The sequence below is a fragment of the Leptodactylus fuscus genome, chromosome 1 (genome assembly GCF_031893055.1).
Source record: "Leptodactylus fuscus isolate aLepFus1 chromosome 1, aLepFus1.hap2, whole genome shotgun sequence".
In the NCBI taxonomy this organism is placed as follows: domain Eukaryota; kingdom Metazoa; phylum Chordata; class Amphibia; order Anura; family Leptodactylidae; genus Leptodactylus; species Leptodactylus fuscus.
Genome location: NC_134265.1, coordinates 331,749,057 through 331,770,628, shown reverse-complemented (window position 1 = coordinate 331,770,628; position 21,572 = coordinate 331,749,057). Strand labels below are relative to the sequence as shown.

The 21,572-nt window shown below is 42.4% G+C and overlaps 1 protein-coding gene across 2 annotated transcripts in view; it reads right to left on the bottom strand.

The window, feature by feature from the left end:
* Nucleotides 1-20,425, bottom strand: part of ZFYVE28 (zinc finger FYVE-type containing 28) — a 134,513-nt gene extending 114,088 nt beyond the window's left edge. For both annotated transcript variants that reach the window (XM_075261114.1, XM_075261115.1), the window contains exon 1: nt 20,193-20,425. In XM_075261114.1, coding sequence (XP_075117215.1) covers nt 20,193-20,231 — 39 coding nt within the window. In that variant the 5' untranslated portion in view covers nt 20,232-20,425. The remainder of the gene's footprint in view (nt 1-20,192) is intronic.
* Between the last annotated feature and the right edge of the window lie 1,147 nt (nt 20,426-21,572).

Genomic DNA, 21,572 nt, shown 5'->3' with positions numbered 1-21,572 from the left:
AAAAAATTATTTTTGTAATATTATTGAAATATGAAAAAAACCTATTTAAAGGCGGAGGCCCCACGTTGCGGAAACACCGCTTTTTTTTTTTTTTTTTTGTTACAGATTTTACTGCAGTTTTTGGAGCCAAAGTCAGGAGTGGATTAAGCAGAAGGTAGAAGTATAAGAACTTCCTATATATCTCCCATTCTTTGTGTAGCCATTCTTGGCTTTGGCTCAAAAAATGGCAGCAAAATCTGCAACAAAAAAAGCTGGGTTTACGCAATGTGGGGCTTTAACCTAAATTTGGCATTGTATCAACTCAGTATAAAATAACAGGTCGGCAAAAGTCCTAAAAATAAAACCTGTAATAATATGGCGTAGCTTTGGGGGGGGGGGGTCCCAATTTCACCCCACTGTACAATTTTTTTCTGGCTTCCCAGTGCATTGCACAGAATCTTAAAAGGTAGAATTTGTCATGCAAAAAATGTCATGTTCAGCAAACAGAAAAAAAAAACATGGGAGTAAATGTACGAAAATGCAAAAAATGGAAATTCTCGATAAGCTAAGCTATCTGCTTGCTGTCAGTGAATGGAAACATTATTGTAACATAGGAGTTCTTGCGCTCAGTATATACAATTGTATCCGGACTAGACAATGCTCTGTGAGATTCCAGACTGACACACTGTCACAAACCAGACACAATTGTCCAGTTCGTGGATTTAGCTCATTTGAGGACCTATAAATAAATTAGCATCAGTAAAACAATCCCAGAGATCCAGTTTCCTAGTATCTGGACATTAGATAACACAGGAAGGTTCCACACTTTACCGTACGCTGCAGTGACTGCACGTATGGTTAATGTACAACAAATCCAATGAACCAGGCGATGTGGCATTGAGCGCTTCATGTGCCCAAACAAAGAGCCTGGTAGAACAAAAGTCGCTGCACGACATCCGAAGCAATCACGCCGAGACCTTTGATTCCATTAGTTAAGTGAAGCATAGTTCCTTGGCACCTAGATGAATGATTCACGCCACCCGCTCCGCCAGGCTCCAGGAACGCCTTTGCTTTTATTCAGCTGGATCACATACGAAACCCTGAAACAGCATGTCACGGAGCAAAATAAAACGCGACTGGTTTTCTAAGCCATGTGAACTGCAGTCCAGCAGGGTCAATAACACAGTCAGCGGTGGCATGCTGCCACGTGGTAATCCACACTAAACAGTAACAAAGCTGCAGATTAGATGCCCGCATATGAATGACTGCAACCATTGCTGTGACAGAAGTATTGTGCCATAAAGCGCCGCACACAACCCACATGCTGAGATTTGCTGCAGAACACTTTTAATTCTTGCTATTATTTTTTTTTTGCCTGATTTTGCAGGGCTTAAAGGGAAAGTGTCTGCTAAATTTTAAGCAATTACAACCAGATATGGGCGTGTGTATATATGTACACACACATATACATACATATATACCCCAAATTCTTCACCCACTACCGTTCAGTTATATCTTTCCTATATACAGGTGCCCAAAACTGAGCACAGAGTTATATGCAGTGAGTTGTATAGAGACAAAACTGAAATTCATTAGTGCCTGGGGTAGCGCAATCCAGGGAACTGGTGCAGCTCTAGAAAAGTTTTGAAGATGGAAGTATGAGGTTTAGATTATAGAGGACATAAGTCTTAGATCATAAGCAGACCAGAGGACACTGTTGGGTGTCAACAACGATGAGGGGCAGTGACTGGAAGCCTTTCTTCTGTGTATATAGAGATAGATGTAAGATCACTAGTGGAGGATCTGTAGCAGAAACACAGCTCTAAACAAGATGACAAAATAAGTCACCAAATATACACCCAGTGCAGGGGAATTGCAGTACAGCTGTATCATTATATGTAATAGGAATACCCCTTTAAGGATAGCCCTGAAATACAGATGGCTGTTTTATTTTTACACAGTCACACACAGACTAGCAAAAAAAAAAAATGGAATTAAGTGATTCTACATAGAGAAATGGTCTACTTAGAATGTAAATACACATTATATATACCATACAGACCAACACAAGCCCACGAACTATTGAAGACAACAGGAAGAAACACATAAGTGACCTCTGTACCGCCAAACTAATCGCTCCACGTCCAGATAAATGCTATATAATAGGGTATAAATTGGCTTGTCAATCATGTCGTAATTTAATAGGCCCCACACCTGGTAATACACAGCGGCTAAACATTGCTCCCACTCCCTAAGTAAGAGGAGAGGTCACCTAGTATAGACAAATATACAGGGATTAGGCAGCAATCCATACATATCCAACAATATTACACAAATATGTAGAGAAAGTTATAGCTAAGCTGGCCGGGGTGTGTGCGACCTGTACAGGGGGCTCCTGAGGCTTGTTATCACCATGTATCTTCATTTCAACCATATAGTGGTACTAGCTGGTACCCGCGACTTCGTCTGCGGTGATTGTAGCAGTGGGTATATACAGGTGTGGGTAAGGTTTTCGTACTGTGTATAAGGTCTGGGATATGAAATGTAAGTTTGTATCTTGTTTTTTCTGTAATTCAGAGAATACGTGAGACTTTTGTGTTGAAGTTAATTTGTATTAGAGCTGCTATACGGTGTTGTGAGAAACTTTACATAGTGTCTTTGGGACAGAAGTATTTGAAGTTAACCCTTTCCCGCCGATGGCATTTTTTGATTTTCGTTTTTGACTCCCCTCCTTCTAAACCCCATAACTTTTTTATTTCTCCGCTCCCAGAGCCATATGAGGTCTTAATTTTTCCTGGGACAAATTTTTCTTCCTGATGCCGCCATTATTTATTCTATATAATGTACTGGGAAGCAGGGAAAAAATTCAGAATGGGGTGGATTTGAAGAAAAAATGCATTTCTGCGACTTTCTTACGGGCTATGGTTTTACGGCGTTCACTGTGCAACCAAAATAACATGTCCCCTGTATTCTGTGCTTCGTTACGATTCCGGGGATACCAAATTTATATGGTTTTATTTACATTTTGACCCCTTAAAAAAAATCCAAAACTGTGTTAAAAAATTATTTTTTGAAAAGTCGCCATATTCCGACAGCCGTAACTTTTTTATACGTGCGTGTACGGGGATGTATAGGCGTCTTTTTTTGCGGGACCGGGTGTACTTTGTAGTTCTACCATTTTCGGGAAATGTTATTGCTTTGATCACTTTTTATTCAAATTTTTAGCAGAATCAAAACAGTGAAAAAATGGCGGTTTGGTACTTTTGGCCATTTTTCCCGCTACGGCGTTTACCGAACAGGAAAAATATTTGTATAACTTTGTAGAGCGGCCGATTTAGGACGCGCGGATACCTAACATGTATGTGTTTCACAGTTTTTAACTACTTTTATATGTGTTGTAGGGAAAGGGGGGGTGATTTGAATTTTTAATCCTTTTTATTTATTTTTTTTATATTTTTTTTACTTTTTTTAAACTTTTTTTTTTTGCATTTATTAGACCGCCTAGGGGTATTGACATGGGTGGGCGGTGTCGCGGATTGTCAGAGTGGTGGGGGTCGGCAAACATGGCTGCTCCAGAGCGTTAAAGAGAGCCTCCTGGAGAATCGTTAAGGTGAGGGGCAAAGTGGTAAAGTATATGTATATGAGATTGTGTGGGGTTAGGGGCGAGGCTGAAGAGGGTAATATGAATTTTGTGGCTTGCTATGGTCCAAAGTGTGTGAGATTGCAGAGATGGTGGTGTGAGTTTGGGTTTTGTGGGGGTCCTGGCACAAACGTATGTGCGCTATTGTGACGAAACGTAGCCTATTGTTTAATCGAGTGTAATGACTATGTTTGTGGAAAATTTCAGCCAAATCGGTGGAGCGGTTTTTCCGTGACTGAGGAACAAACATCCGAACATGCAAACATCCAAACACACAAACCCACAAACTTTCACATTTATAATATTAATAGGATAATGTATACATTGTCTAGCACTATTATTTGGTTGCTGTCTGTAGGTGTCACTTTATATGGCGGTGTTTACCTAGGAAATATACAGCATATTTTCGAGGCATATGGTGGCAGCAGAAAACTATGAAATTAATATTTAGTCTACTATATAGCGGTATGCATCCATGTGCATAGTTTGGAGACATTTAAGTGTACTACATAGTGCACCACTGAAGCAAAAGCCATGGGTTATAGCCCGTTGTTCTTTTATAATAGGGTGTTGCCATGTTCTATATAAATTTATGTGGATTTGCTAACACCTTGCACTGTGGGGGAGTTTTCTGCAATGTATGGATGGCTAAGGCAATGTAAGGTGGCAGAAGCCATGCAATTGTACCTTATGTTAGGAGACTTGGATTCGCCACTCTGGACAGGATTACACACTTTATTTCATGTTCATATTCACTGCCATGTGATAATAAAGTATACTTTACCAATGCAGATTATGGTTGGGGTGGGGGTTCTATCCTGCATGTTTTCCATGACACAACCGACGCACAATAAGGTGTGACGTTTTCCATCATGCTAGGGCCTTGGGGAGTTTGGGTCAGTGTCCTGTTTGGAGCTTCAGAACCCTATCCCAAAAGCTAGTGGTGCAACACATGGGAATAATTCCAAATCTTTGCTTGCGAGATACCCATAAAACATGGCTGACATCTCCATGCCCTTTGCAATTCTGGCATCATCATTGAGCGGCGTCTACTTCGAGTACCTGTCCTTTCAGCTGGGTATCCAGCGGGCAGTGTCTGCTCATGTCCCCTGGATCTGTTGACCTTCTGCCCCTGCATGAGCTGCAAGTCAAAAGTTAGGAAGACCAGAGACCTAAATGGAGACTCCCCACTGGATCCCTGGCTGAATGGACAGGTAAGTATATAGGTAGCACGGTGGCTCATTGGCTAACAATGCTGCCTTGGGTCCTGGATTTGATTCCAACCAAGTGAAACATCTGCATGGAGTTTGAATGCTCTTTCCCATGTTTGCGTGGTTTTACTCCAGATACTCTGGTTTCACATGCCTCCCCCTAACTTGTAGGTGTTGGGGATGAGCGCCTGTATGGCAGCTTCTAACTCCCCTACACCACAAAGCTCCATGGTCTGTAGTATATTATAGTATTTGTTACTTTAAGTATCCCGTAAAAGAACTGGAACAATCCTTTAAGCAACACTGTGGCTATGGGCATTTTGTATCTAATCTACACCAGTGGGTTAGCCAGTGTGACTGAAGGCTCTTCTACGAGATGTGGGGAAGGTAGCTCGGTAGCAGCAACAGTGCAGACCCAACCAGTCACAGAAACTATGCAGGAAACAGGTTTATTTAGAAAAACAGTGAAACAAATAAACCTTGACTTCAGGCAAAAATTAAACAAAATAAAATACAGCCTTAACTTCAGGCAAAACAACAAGAAACTAAATCCTGCTCGTCTGAGCAAATAACTAAACAGTAAAAAATAAACTAACTAACTATACGTGTGGCTTACTAACAGCCACAAGAGCAAACCAATAGGCACAATACAGTCTTCACCAGACTCAGAGCAACAGGACAGACCCAGACACCTCCTCTCACTCCCTGGATCTGCCCTGAAGTGCAGGCTCTACAGCCTTTTATGGCCCAGTAATGAGCCTATGACCTAAAACCTGGGGCTGAGGCCTGCTCACACATAGGTCAGAAACCTAGGGCTGATTTAGCGGGACTCCAGCTCTCTGCCTGTCACCTTCTCGCCACGGTCTTCTTACAGTCACACAGGATGGGTCCGCTGCAATAACCTAGTAAACCAAATGGTAGGGGTCCACTTTATGCCTCCCTGCAATAGATTAGATTTCAGGATAAGAGCAGACTTCAACAAAAGACAAAAGTCATGGCTGCCCAAGATATTTATGGCACCGCAGTGACTCGCAGATTTTATCAAGTGCATTCAGCTGCTACGGCCAAATGCATATTGATTAAAGCAGACAGTGAAAGAAGCGAGCGTGAAGGTAAAAGGTGAGCGACACAAGCAAAGTCACTGCAAGCTCTGAGCCCGTGCATTCTGCTCTGAAGGGCTTGCGAGGCGACAACACTTTATTATTCAGTTCACAGTAACAGACCGCTTTTAACTCGTGGGTGAGATAACGTTAATGTGTAATCCGCTTGTATCACATTTTATGTCAAACTTCACAAGTCGCTCATATTTACCTTCATGGACCCAATTATACACCTCAGCGAGCTGAACTCCCTTCTAGGACAGGATTCATGGTCCGCAATTATGGTAAACGGGTTATCCGGGTAAATATGAAGATTACCGATGCATTCCCTGCCCTAGATGAGCTTTATTACTAATATATGGCCAGGGTGCCCAGGAGCCCCAAAGTTACCTTTATATGGTTCCGAAACTGCATAAGCTACTGACATCATTGACTACCCTCTACACGGCCCGCAGGTCCGCTGAGCAATATGGAGTCGGTCATCTGATAGAGAGTCAGAGCAGCAGTCAGGGAAGTAGAGGAGCGAGAGGACCTCCCCAGCTGTCCTCCATAAAACGGAAACTCAGGACCTCCGGAGGACCAACTTATATATTAGTAATAAAGCTTAAAGGGTTTGTCCGGGCCCAAATCAACTTTTTATACTGATGGATCTATCCACAAGATAATCGGTATGTGATCTGTGGGTGTCCAATACACAGACCCCGCACAGATCCAGGCGCTGGCAGGTGCTGCAGTGGATGAGGAGTTTGTGCAGGCTCTTCAGCAGCTCTGTCCACTGTATAGCGGAGGTTCTGGGGTACAGCGAGGCTGCTCCTATTACTTGAGTAGGAGAGCATACACATGCATTCCCCCTTCCACTGCTGTAGCGGGGGGGGGGGGGGGGGGGAGAATCAATAAGGTGAGTACTGGTCCTTTTAGTTTTTTGTAACCCACTCAGAGCCGGCTTAAAGCATTGCTTTTCTACTGTGAAATCCAATATTTTGGGGGAAGGATAGTGACAACTGTTCTGAGCACTTTTCTGGATCAAAAAAGCGGTTGTCGAGCGGTAGGATTACTTTTCCAATTGTCATAGGTACAAGCAATGGGGTCTGTTCTCGCTATGGAGAATTTGTATTGTGAACATCAGGAGTCATCTGAGAACACATTTTGACAATATTTTCTTCTGTATCTATAACATATCTGAAGATCCATTTCAACTGGCTTTCCCTTGAACATTTGGGCATACTGAAATCATAAAGACCCATCATTTGTTTGGATCACACACTTCACCCCCTTTAGTCAGAGCAGAGATCTAATGGTTAGGGATATCTTTCCCTCTGGAGGTCTGATGTATCATTGGAATGGGAGTCATGTAATACCACATTTCTCCACCAGTGGCCACTGTAGGAAAAATGTGTTGCCATCTGCGCCAATCACCTGATCATTAATAGGTTCTCATTTAGAAGAGTGATAAGACCAGTTCTCTAACCTTGCTTTAATAGTGAGGGGCCACACAGAGAACTTCAACCTTTAGTAGATCAATGATGTTCCAGCAGATACCTATGTAGGAATACCCTTTAAAATTACTGTATTGATATCTTACTAATTGGTTTATAGGATAGGTAGGTGCGGTCTGTGGCAGAATCCAGAATCGTGAACTGCTACAGGTAAAGTATTGTGCAAAAGTTTCAGGCAGGTGTGGAGAAAATGCTGCAAAGTCAGAATGCTTTCAGAAAGTGTTAATAACTTATTTTAGTCAATGAACAAAATGAAGTGAATGAAGAGATAATTCTAAATTCCATTAATATTTGGTGTGACCTTTGCCATTCGCCTTCCATCAGTTCTTCTCTGTATTTGCAGACAGTTTTTGGGCAGAACTCGGCAGGGAGGTTGTTCCCGCCATGTTGGAGAACTAAGCACAGATCTTCTGTGGATGTAGACTTGCTCCAATCCGTCTGTCTCTTCATGTCATAGCAGACAGACTGGATGATGTTGAGATCAGGGCTATATCTGCGGGGACCATAACATCACTTACAGGACTCCACCTCCAAAGCGCAAAGGTCGCAACCAACATTTAGTTATAGTAGGACCGCCCACTGGACTCCTAAGCCCTGAATGAATAGAATACAAGTGATACTGAATCTTATAAAACTATATGTCAGTCTGCAAACAGCACTACATGTTCTATATATGATTTTCTCTTTAATCTTTCATGGACCGTAAAGGTCTCGGCATGCAGATATGTAGTATACACTGGGGCAAGATACGTTAGGGAATGACTATAAACCATACTATGATCTCTCAACTGCACTTACTTCAATGCACCGGGAAGGCGACCATTTCCCATAAAGAACATGATTTATGCCAGTGTCACTGAACCAGCTGCAACCTTTCCACGGTGAGCAACACATTCCAGTCCTGCCCAGCAATCTCTATCACCTCTCCGCTTATTATCATTGTATTACAGCAACCACCTGAAAAACATGTTCTACAAAATACTACGTCAATCTACGAAGACGACTCTAATAATAGGAAAATATGTACCGACAGTCAGGTATGGGGAAATTACTAGTCAATTCTCCTGATTATTTCATTCTGCTTGCCCGAGCATGCGTATTTATTTCCCATGGAAACAAAGGATTGCGCATGATGAAATTCAACATGTCTGATCCTTCTTTACTTCCACATCTGCAGGGTAGGCCCTGTATACACTAGATCAATAACCGATCCCACCAAAATAGTCTGTCCATGTTTTGGTCAGCTTCTCTCCTCTACCATATAACCCTATATATCACAGAGCTCAGCTTCTCTCCTTCTACCATATAACCCTATATATCACAGAGCTCAGCTTCTCTTCTTATTATATATCCCTATATATCAGAGCTCAGCTTCTCTCCTCTATCATATACCCTATATATCACAGAGCTCAGCTTCTCTCCTCTATCATATAACCCTATATATCACAGAGCTCAGCTTCTCTCCTCTATTATATAATCCTATATCACAGAGCTCAGCTTCTCTCCTCTATCATATAACCCTATATATCACAGAGCTCAGCTTCTCTCCTCTATTATATAATCCTATATCACAGAGCTCAGCTTCTCTCCTCTATCATATAACCCTATATATCACAGAGCTCAGCTTCTCTCCTCTATTATATAACAGAGCTCAGCTTCTCTCCTACTATCATCATACAACCCTATAAATCACAGAGCTCAGCTTCTCTCCTCTATCATATAACCTATATATCACAGAGCTCAGCTTCTCTCCTCTATCATATAACCTATATATCACAGAGCTCAGCTTCTCTCCTCTATCATATAACCTATATATCACAGAGCTCAGCTTCTCTCCTCTATCATATACCCTATATATCACAGAGCTCAGCTTCTCTCCATATTTCATATAACCCTATATATCACAGAGCTCAGCTTCTTTCCTCTATTATATAACCCTATATATCACAGAGCTCAGCTTCTCTCCTACTATCATCATACAACCCTATAAATCACAGAGCTCAGCTTCTCTCCTCTATCATATAACCTATATATCACAGAGCTCAGCTTCTCTCCTCTATCATATAACCCTATATATCACAGAGCTCAGCTTCTCTCCTCTATCATATAACCTATATATCACAGAGCTCAGCTTCTCTCCTCTATCATATACCCTATATATCACAGAGCTCAGCTTCTCTCCATATTTCATATAACCCTATATATCACAGAGCTCAGCTTCTCTCCTCTATTATATAACCCTATATATCACAGAGCTCAGCTTCTCTCCTCTATCATATAATCCTATATATCACAGAGCTCAGATTCTCTTCTTATTATATATCCCTATATATCACAGTGCTCATCTTCTCTCCTCTATCATATAACCCTATATATCACAGAGCTCAGCTTCTCTCCTCTATCATATAACCCTATATATCACAGAGCTCAGCTTCTCTCCTCTATTATATAATCCTATATCACAGAGCTCAGCTTCTCTCCTCTATCATATAACCTTATATATCATAGAGCTCAGCTTCTCTCCTCTATCATATAACCCTATATATCACAGAGCTCAGCTTCTCTCCTCTATCATATAACCCTATATATCACAGAGCTCAGCTTCTCTCCTCTATTATATAATCCTATATCACAGAGCTCAGCTTCTCTCCTACTATCATCATACAACCCTATAAATCACAGAGCTCAGCTTCTCTCCTCTATCATATAACCCTATATATAACAGAGCTCAGCTTCTTTCCTCTATTATATAACCCTATATATCACAGAGCTCAGCTGCTCTCCTACTATCATCATACAACCCTATAAATCACAGAGCTCAGCTTCTCTCCTTTATCATATAACCTATATATCACAGAGCTCAGCTTCTCTCCTCTATCATATAACCTATATATCACAGAGCTCAGCTTCTCTCCATATTTCATATAACCCTATATATCACAGAGCACAGCTTCTCTCCTCTATCATATAACCCTATTAGAGATGAGTGAGTACTGTTCGGATCAGCCGATCCGAACAGCACGCTCGCATAGAAATGAACGGACATAGCCGGCACACGGGGGGGGTTAAGTGGCCGGCTGCCGTCAAAGCGGAAGTACCAGGTGCATCCATTCATTTCTATGGAGCATGCTGTTTGGATCAGCTGATCCGAACAGTACTCGCTCATCTCTAAACCCTATATATCACAGAGCTCAGCTTCTCTCCCTCTATCATATAACCCTATATATCACAGAGCTCAGCTTCTCTCCCCCTATCACATCGTACTCTCACATAAGGGCTGCAGACATCCTTTAGCTTACCCCATATTATACTGACCGCCTTAGATCGCTATAAGCAGCACGATGCGGGTAATATTGTCTACAAGTTCATTTATGTAATTTTTTTGTCTTTCCAATGTCAGATCCCATTTGCTCGGCTTTCAGAAGAAGCTGGCACACGTCAGTATAAAGCTTTAAGAATCTCTATAGTTTTTCTAATGATTCATTAAAATGCAAGATTGCCAGAATTTCCATCTTTTAGCGGACTCAGCAAAATTAAATCCTACCGCGATTCGCTCACTTAATTTTAACAGTTTTACCAACAATTTTCTTGCGCAGTAACAATCATTTCCAAAGCTGCCTATTATTCACAACCTGGCGGTGAATCGTCAGAAGGAATAAATACAATATATCTTTATGGCTTCAAATTAAAGGGGTACTCCAATTCCAACTAATACTAGGATACATGATCACATTATAATCGGTATAAATCAGACCTCTACCAATCCACCAGGTACGCAGAGAACTACAGAATGGCCCCATTCACATGAAACCGACCACAATGCAGTACTGTGCATCACCAGGGGTGGCGCTGTGTGGGGAAAACTTTAAAGGGCTCCATATTATTCTCAGGATCGGTTAGACACTAGTGATGACAAAGTGTTAGCATATCCAAAACGCGGCATATGGACGTCACCCCACTGAGAATTTAACCTGTATGGGACATATGGATAATGGTTGATTTATTAAAAAGGTTTTCCAAGACTTATAGATATCTATATCAATATGCGATTGTCTGACAACCGGTCCTCTCGCTGATCAGCTGTTTAAGCATCTGGAGCACTCACAAGCACGCACTCATCAATTTCATTGTACAATAGCAGCTCAGACCCAATCCAATGTATGGTGCTGAGCTGCACTACCATGCACAGCCCCTTTGCTTGTTATGGCGCTGTGCTTTAAACTCAGCCCCCAATAATCACATATTAATGATCTATCCTGGCGATAAGTGATGAATAATCCAAGAAAACCCCTTTAGGTTAAGGCCCCACATAGCATTCCACAGCAAAAATAAATTCTGCGGTGAACAACATGGCGGCAATGCATTACGTTTTTTCACAGAAAGTTCGCAGAGTCTTCTTCTGTAGACTTTCTGCTTCCATTATATCTATAGGCAAACCGCCGGCGTTTCCATAGAAATAATTGACATGCTGCGATTTCCAAAACTGCAACAGTTTTGGAAATCGCAGCATGTCCACTGTGTATTTTTCCGAAATGTGTGAATGGGATTCGCTTTGTGGGACCCTGGCCTTAGGTAAGTTTTAAATACTTGCTGCACAAGGAGAATCTCTCCAAGTCAATGTTCTCCTGCCCTCCCTGTATGTTCACCCACTTAAAGTGACACAACAGCATCAGAAGGTCAGTTACACCTATTACAGGTTATTAGCGGATTCCGAATAGTGACTGGAAACCTAGATCTGCAGTGTCTGCATAGTGTCAGGCAGGTGCACCACAAGCCCACGCCACCCTCACTGATCTACGTGACGCCATCACACTCCATGCTTAACAATCTCATAGTGAGAGCAGGCGATATCTATTGCATAACAATACAGGAAGAAGTATTGCAGAACCAACATCCTCATCCTGCCAAATGGACATCCCATTCCCAGCTCCGACTTTTACCCTTATAGCCACGCTGGTTTACGGTACGGCCAAGCCACACAAACAGATATAAAATTTTAAAAAATCAATAAATAAGTAAAATAAATAAATAAATAAATAAATATATATATATATATATATATATATATATATATATATATATATATATATATACACACACACTCACCGGCCACTTTATTAGGTACACCTGTCCAACTGCTCGTTAACACTTAATTTCTAATCAGCCAATCACATGGCGGCAACTCCGTGCATTTAGGCATGTAGACATGGTCAAGACAATCTCCTGCAGTTCAAACCGAGCATCAGTATGGGGAAGAAAGGTGATTTGAGTGCCTTTGAACGTGGCATGGTTGTTGGTGCCAGAAGGGCTGGTCTGAGTATTTCAGAAACTGCTGATCTACTGGGATTTTCACGCACAACCATCTCTAGGGTTTACAGAGAATGGTCCGAAAAAGAAAAAACATCCAGTGAGCGGCAGTTCTGTGGGCGGAAATGCGTTGTTGATGCCAGAGGTCAGAGGAGAATGGCCAGACTGGTTCGAGCTGATAGAAAGGCAACAGTGACTCAAATAGCCACCCGTTACAACCAAAGTAGCCAGAAGAGCATCTCTGAACGCACAGTACGTCGAACTTTGAGGCAGATGGGCTACAGCAGCAGAAGACCACACCGGGTGCCACTCCTTTCAGCTAAGAACAGGAAACTGAGGCTACAATTTGCACAAGCTCATCGAAATTGGACAATTGAAGATTGGAAAAACGTTGCCTGGTCTGATGAGTCTCGATTTCTGCTGTGACATTCGGATGGTAGGGTCAGAATTTGGCGTCAACAACATAAAAGCATGGATCCATCCTGCCTTGTATCAACGGTTCAGGCTGGTGGTGGTGGTGTCATGGTGTGGGGAATATTTTCTTGGCACTCTTTGGGCCCCTTGGTACCAATTGAGCATCGTTGCAACGCCAAAGCCTACCTGAGTATTGTTGCTGACCATGTCCATCCCTTTATGACCACAATGTACCCAACATCTGATGGCTACTTTCAGCAGGATAATGCAATGCCATGTCATAAAGCTGGAATCATCTCAGACTGGTTTCTTGAACATGACAATGAGTTCACTGTACTCCAATGGCCTCCACAGTCACCAGATCTCAATCCAATAGAGCATCTTTGGGATGTGGTGGAACGGGAGATTCGCATCATGGATGTGCAGCCGACAAATCTGCGGCAACTGTGTGATGCCATCATGTCAATATGGACCAAAATCTCTGAGGAATGCTTCCAGCACCTTGTTGAATCTATGCCACGAAGAATTGAGGCAGTTCTGAAGGCAAAAGGGGGTCCAACCCGTTACTAGCATGGTGTACCTAATAAAGTGGCCGGTGAGTGTATTTAAAATATATATATTTTAAAAAAACAGCTTTGGATGTGAATGGAGAAGAAAGTTATTTTGCAGTGAAATATTGCCGTATTATACACAATATGGTTCCCTAGTCATGATGTTCACTTTATTTCGCCAACTTGCTATAATGGGAATGATGATATTATAGGAGCAGTTCCCTTTACAAGCAGCAGTGACTGATGAGCCATACAGCACTGCTGGGAAATTACAATGCCTGACACTTCCCAACCGGCGCCGTCAGCAGAATATAGGGCCCGTGTACGGCATCCCATAATACAATTCCCAAATATCATATTTAAGCTTCACTTTACAAGAATGAGATCAGAGCAGCACAGCATGGATGACCTGGCAGAAGAAGTCTCCTTGGCACACATAGCAATGATCTCACAGTAAATAACAGGTCACTGCGGTATAATGTACCGGAGCGTAATAATACCTGATCTAAATAAGTGGGTTAGCCGAGCTGCTGGGCATAGGTAATCACTGAGATCCTGGATGGGGTCACTGGCGAGCTGAATGACAAGTGCGGGATTATGTGTGCCCTAGATTTTACCAGGCGCCTCTAGGGAGCAGTCCCCACGTAGCCTACATATATCTACACATATATATCTCAAGGATCAGCCACCTCTGGCACTCCAGCTGTTGTAAAGCATGCATGTTCTAAGAAGAGCCAGAAAAAGGAATGAGGCACGCTGGAAGTTGTAGTTCCACAACTGATGGAGATTCAAAAATTTCTGACCCTGACAAGTGTGTGTATACAGATATGTGTTTGGAGGAAGAAACCCCACACCAACATTGGATAATGTAGTAATGCCTTCCAGAGGTGACAATACTATCCACTATGCTACAATATACTGATATGGCATAATACACCCTAGTAGGGAATCTGGAGTTCCTACATGAGGGTCCCTTGTTCAGGATCCCCATCTTTTGGACACAGTGGAGAGCAGTTACAAAAAAATCTCTCGCTTTGGAGGACCTGTCTTCTAATAGACATACAAACTGTGCAATACTTTAGTTTGTCCTGCGGTGGTGCTGTAGGGAAACTTAACACTTACTAGCAGGTGTCCCCACATCTTACAACTGATGGCTGGGGGACACAACAGGACTCTTATTGTCAAGGGGTCCTTCTAACAATTAGGGATTGTCCAGAGTGGAGTACCCCTTTAATAGCATTGCACGTAGGGCAATGGCCCAGTTACTGGTCACTTTGTCTGCTGGGTACACTGGAGTATGTTATAGATAATGTGGTCTCAGATTACATACTCTACACTTTGCTATCTATGTGTATAATAGGAGGAACAGAATATACATTATATGGCTAGACTAACTTTGCCAATATGTCGATCCTATAATACAGAAATCTTAGCACAAAACTTCAGAACTTGTTTCCAAAGAAATGTGAATTCTTCAAGTCTAGAAGCAGAAAAATGAGCAAAGAAAACCAAGTATGAAATTCTTCTGATGTAGGATCTGTTCAGACAGCTGTGTCTTGTCACAGATATATTGTACTACCTCGGGTCTGGTGTCCTGCACCAGCTTTAAACTGCACCCAGTTGTTCCGGATCTTACCGTCTAAGGGAGCCTTCACACGGAGTAAACGCGTGTGTATTTTTGCAAAATATTTTTTACACGTGTAAAACTACACCTGTAAAATGTCATTGAAGTCAATGGGAGTCTTATTTTTACATGTGTATTTTGCAAAAATACACGCGCGTTTACTCTGTGTGAAGGCTCCCTAACAAACCATGATCTTGTGAGTTAAGTTCAGACAAGTCATGGTCAGTCAGACATGATCGAACGCTACTGTCTGAATGGGTCTTAAACCCCAACTTCACATTATTAAACTGTGTGAATGGGGGGGGGGGTCACAGCAGTCCATTTGTATAGGGTCTCCCTATGATCATGAGGAAAGGGGTCCCCTGTGTGAATGGAGTTGTAGTCCATACAAGACCGATGATCTCCAGAACCCAGGGGATGCTCTATCCCTGGTGTGAATTCACCCTAAGGCGCTCGGCACAATGACATCACCCAAATTTCTAGAGGAACTGTGGAACTAACATGTGACAATCCTCGATGGTATAAGGCCAGGATCACATCCGCGTTGGGATCTCCGTATGTGTCGCAGATTCTGCCTAATATCGGCAGCGAGAAAAGTCCTGCACGGAGGACACCTGGTGGACCCCAATATAGTCTATGGGTAAGCAAACAGGCACTCCATCTTTCGTGTTCCCATGCCGAGTCAACGCCAAGTGTGAACCCAGAGTAAGACACTGCAAACTGGAGTCAAGATTTAGTATCTACCACAACGGACCAGCTGCCACTGTTCACACTTGGCCGCGACATTTAGCTGATGTGACCCTGTAATATCACAAACTTACTGCAAAGATGTGGAAGGAAATTCCTCTCCAGTGACTCTTATAAGGTAGAGAAAGTCACACGGACCTTACATCATAGGGAATGACTGTATGAATGAAAAGTGCTGCAAGTTTCTACTAGACTTTGGACAGTTCTGCAGGATCTCTGCTTGCTGCATGTGAATGGAGACCAAAATCCTTACAGATCAAATCCTGTTCTAACAGTTGGAGGTTTGCTACAAATGTATCCAGTCTAGACAATTCCCTATGACATGATCTGTCTGTACTCCAGGCTGATACATTGAAACAAACCATATACAGCGCTGCAGACTATAGCAGAATATCAATAGGTTTAGCAATCTGGGAATAAAGCAAGAAATAACCCGAACAGCAAAGAACACAGATCATAAAAACAGAGAAGAACTGAAGTCCACAAAAAGAGAAAAATACATAAATCATCTTGTCCTGCATTATAATATAGATTATAGTCCAGAGCTGTATTCTCAATTCTGCTGAGTGTTAATGCAAATGGGAAAGTAGCACATCCCTAAAGCTTAGCCAAACATAGGGACAGTTATCCCTACATCAGGTTACAGTACAGATCACAAGTGCACTGTACAGAAAACACATAACTAGCACAAGAACCACAAGGAATGCTGGGAAATATCAGCTGTGAAGCCTGCAGAATTCTTACTCCACCTGCAGAATAGTGAGCGCAGCTCTGGAGTATAATACAGGATGTAACTCAGGAACAGTACAGGATAAGTAATGTAATGTATGTACACAGTGACTGTACCAGCAGAATAGTGAGTACAGCTCTGGAGTATAATACAGGATGTAACTCAGGATCAGTACAGGATAAGTAATGTAATGTATGTACACAGTGACTGTACCATCGGAATAGTGAGTGCAGCTCTGGAGTATAATACAGGATGTAACTCAGGATCAGTACAGGATAAGTAATGTAATGTATGTACACAGTGACTGCACCAGCAGAATAGTGAGTGCAGCTCTGGAGTATAATACAGGATGTAACTCAGGATCAGTACAGGATAAGTAATGTAATGTATGTACACAGTGACTGCACCAGCAGAATAGTGAGCACAGCTCTGGAGTATAATACAGGATGTAACTCAGGATCAGTACAGGATAAGTAATGTAATGTATGTACACAGTGACTGTACCATCGGAATAGTGAGTGCAGCTCTGGAGTATAATACAGGATGTAACTTAGGATCAGTACAGGATAAGTAATGTATGTACACAGTGACTGCACCAGCAGAATAGTGAGCGCAGCTCTGGAGTATAATACAGGATGTAACTTAGGATCAGTACAGGATAAGTAATGTAATGTATGTACACAGTGACTGCACCAGCAGAATAGTGAGCGCAGCTCTGGAGTATAATACAGGATGTAACTCAGGAACAGTACAGGATAAGTAATGTAATGTATGTACACAGTGATTGTACCAGCAGAATAGTGAGTACAGCTCTGGAGTATAATACAGGATGTAACTCAGAATCAGTACAGGATAAGTAATGTATGTACACAGTGACTGCACCAGCAGAATAGTGAGTGCAGCTCTGGAGTATAATACAGGATGTAACTCAGGATCAGTACAGGATAAGTAATGTACAGTATATACACAGTGACTGTATCAGCAGAATAGTGAGCGCAGCTCTGGAGTATAATACAGGATGTAACTTAGGATCAGTACAGGATAAGTAATGTAATGTATGTACACAGTGATTGTACCAGCAGAATAGTGAGCGCAGCTCTGGAGTATAATACAGGATGAAACTCAGGATCAGTATAGGATAAGTAATGTAATGTATGTACACAGTGACTGTACCAGCAGAATAGTGAGTGCAGCTCTGGAGTATAATACAGGATGTAACTCAGGATCAGTACAGGATAAGTAATGTAATGTATTTACACAGTGACTGTATCAGCAGAATAGTGAGTGCAGCTCTGGAGTATAATACAGGATGTAACTCAGGATCAGTACAGGATAAGTAATGTAATGTATGTACGCAGTGACTGCACCAGCAGAATAGTGAGTGCAGCTCTGGAGTATAATACAGGATGTAACTCAGGATCAGTACAGGATAAGTAATGTAATGTATGTACACAGTGACTGTACCAGCAGAATAGTGAGCACAGCTCTGGAGTATAATACAGGATGTAACTCAGGATCAGTATAGGATAAGTAATGTATGTACACAGTGACTGCACCAGCAGAATAGTGAGCACAGCTCTGGGGTATAATACAGGATGTAACTCAGGATCAGTACAGGATAAGTAATGTAATGTATGTACACAGTGACTGTACCAGCAGAATAGTGAGTGCAGCTCTGGAGTATAATATAGGATATAACTCAGGATCAGTACAGGATAAGTAATGTAATGTATGTGCACAGTGACTGCACCAGCAGAATAGTGAGTGCAGCTCTGGAGTATAATACAGTATGTAACTCAGGATCAGTACAGGATAAGTAATGTAATGTATGTACACAGTGACTGCACCAGCAGAATAGTGAGTGCAGCTCTGGAGTATAATACAGGATGTAACTCAGGATCAGTACAGGATAAGTAATGTAATGTATGTACACAGTGACTGTACCAGCAGAATAGTGAGTGCAGCTCTGGAGTATAATACAGGATGTAACTCAGGATCAGTACAGGATAAGTAATGTAATGTATGTACACAGTGACTGCACCAGCAGAATAGTGAGCACAGCTCTGGAGTATAATACAGGATATAACTCAGGATCAGTACAGGATAAGTAATGTAATGTATGTGCACAGTGACTGCACCAGCAGAATAGTGAGTGCAGCTCTGCAGTATAATACAGGATGTAACTCAGGATCAGTACAGGATAAGTAATGTAATGTATGTACACAGTGACTGTACCAGCGGAATAGTGAGTGCAGCTCTGGAGTATAATACAGGATGTAACTCAGGATCAGTACAGGATAAGTAATGTAATGTATGTACACAGTGACTGTACCAGCAGGGTAGTGAGCGCAGCTCTGGAGTATAATACAGGATGTAACTCAGGATCAGTACAGGATAAGTAATGTAATGTATGTACACAGTGACTGCACCAGCAGAATAGTGAGCACAGCTCTGGAGTATAATACAGGATATAACTCAGGATCAGTACAGGATAAGTAATGTAATGTATGTACACAGTGACTGCACCAGCAGAATAGTGAGCGCAGCTCTGGAGTATAATACAGGATGTAACTCAGGATCAGTACAGGATAAGTAATGTAATGTATGTACACAGTGACTGCACCAGCAGAATAGTGAGCACAGCTCTGGAGTATAATACAGGATGTAACTCAGGATCAGTACAGGATAAGTAATGTAATGTATGTGCACAGTGACTGCACCAGCAGAATAGTGAGTGCAGCTCTGGAGTATAATACAGGATGTAACTCAGGATCAGTACAGGATAAGTAATGTAATGTATGTACACAGTGACTGCACCAGCAGAATAGTGAGCGCAGCTCTGGAGTATAATACAGGATGTAACTCAGGATCAGTACAGGATAAGTAATGTAATGTATGTACACAGTGACTGTACCAGCAGAATAGTGAGCACAGCTCTGGAGTATAATACAGGATGTAACTCAGGATCAGTACAGGATAAGTAATGTAATGTATGTACACAGTGACTGTACCAGCAGAATAGTGAGCGCAGCTCTGGAGTATAATACAGGATAAGTAATGTAATGTATGTACACAGTGACTGCACCAGCAGAATAGTGAGTGCAGCTCTGGGGTATAATACAGGATATGATTCAGTATCAGTAATATATATATATATATATATATATATATATATATATATATATATATATATAGTTACTCATCTGTAAGTGTAAATTATTCCTACATTAGACATGAAGCATCACTTTCAGGGTTAATGTTATGGTGTAGTTACATACACAGGGTACTACATAGGGGAGTATATCTGCACATTAACATGACACATGATCAATTAGCTCCCTGGCATCACCTGACTGTGGCCCCCAGGGGCCAGCTCAGCATGTCAGCACTTACCTTGGGTTTATACAGCCACTTTCTGAACCTGTTCATCATTCCCTCCGGGGCTGTGCTGCTACTGGATGTCACTGATCCCCAGGGGATTGTCCCCTTCTTCTGCCGGCTAGTCCTAGTGCTGCACTGAAAATCCGGGTGTCACTCACCCCAGCCCCAGGACGCCCGAGGCCGGCTCTCCCCTTTATTCTGGGCAGCAGCAGTGAGGGCTCCACTGACAGCCCCAATACAGTCACCATCCCAAGCGAGCAGCGCCACTCTAACACATCCGCGCATGCGCGCCAGCATTCACAAGGCAAAGCACCTAGCATCGCTCCGCCCCAAGCCGCGTCCCAGCAACCAATCACCAGACGGAGGCGGGCACTTTCATTTTAATCACCAATCCCCTGGAGAGCTTTCCGGACGCCATTTTGGAAGTGGGCACCCTTTACCTATGAACGCTGGGCTAGGCTGGAAACATTTTGTCTCGTCATGAAATTAAAACTATTAAAATATACAAGCGAGTGAGGAAAAAAATATCTGAATTTTGTCACAATAAACTCAACGACGTGTTGCCCCTTTTACTGTAATAGCAGGCAATATTAGGTCAGGCATATAATGGTGTCAATATTGGACATTGTCAGGTTATATGAAAACACTGAAATATTTTGTGGTACATTTGGCTATTCTACCAGAAGCGTATCCCCTTGCCCAATTCAAATATGGCCGCCAAAGAGAGAGGGTGTGGTGACGTAACCGACCCTCCCACCTCCTCCTCCTCCTCAATCCATATGTATATATACACAGCCCTCCTGAGATATTGATACTCATACGTAGAGATGTTTCCCATAACAGTGACGTGCTGCTGCTGAGCCTGAAATAGAAGTCATTATCATTTCAATGGGCGAGAAATAAAGTCACCATTTTCTCTGACAGGAATGAATTCTTCGTATGTGACTGATACCCAGCCATGATGATAGATGACATAGGTGTAATTAACGTCACCGCAGTCATTATGGCTCCACGCCATGGAAACGTAAATTACTCCCCAAGCAAAATAAATATCTATCAATGACGGACAGAATCTGCAGCACAAATTTACGTATTATAACCCACTCCTCTTACCTCGCCCGTCCCCACCCAGTTCCTTTGTGCCCCCACACAGTATAATGTCCCTTTAGTGGACCTGTCAGTGTATAACGCTCTTTAGTGCCCCATTATAGTATCATGCCCCCTTGTGGCCCTCACACAGTATAATGTCCCCCCCTTGTGGCCACGGCACAGTATAATTCTCCCCAATTGTGGCCTTCACACTATAAGGCCGGGTTCACACGATGTATTTTGGCACGTAATGTGGCATGTAGACGCCGCGGGTGGTTTTGCAGGCCGTATACGCTCCCAATG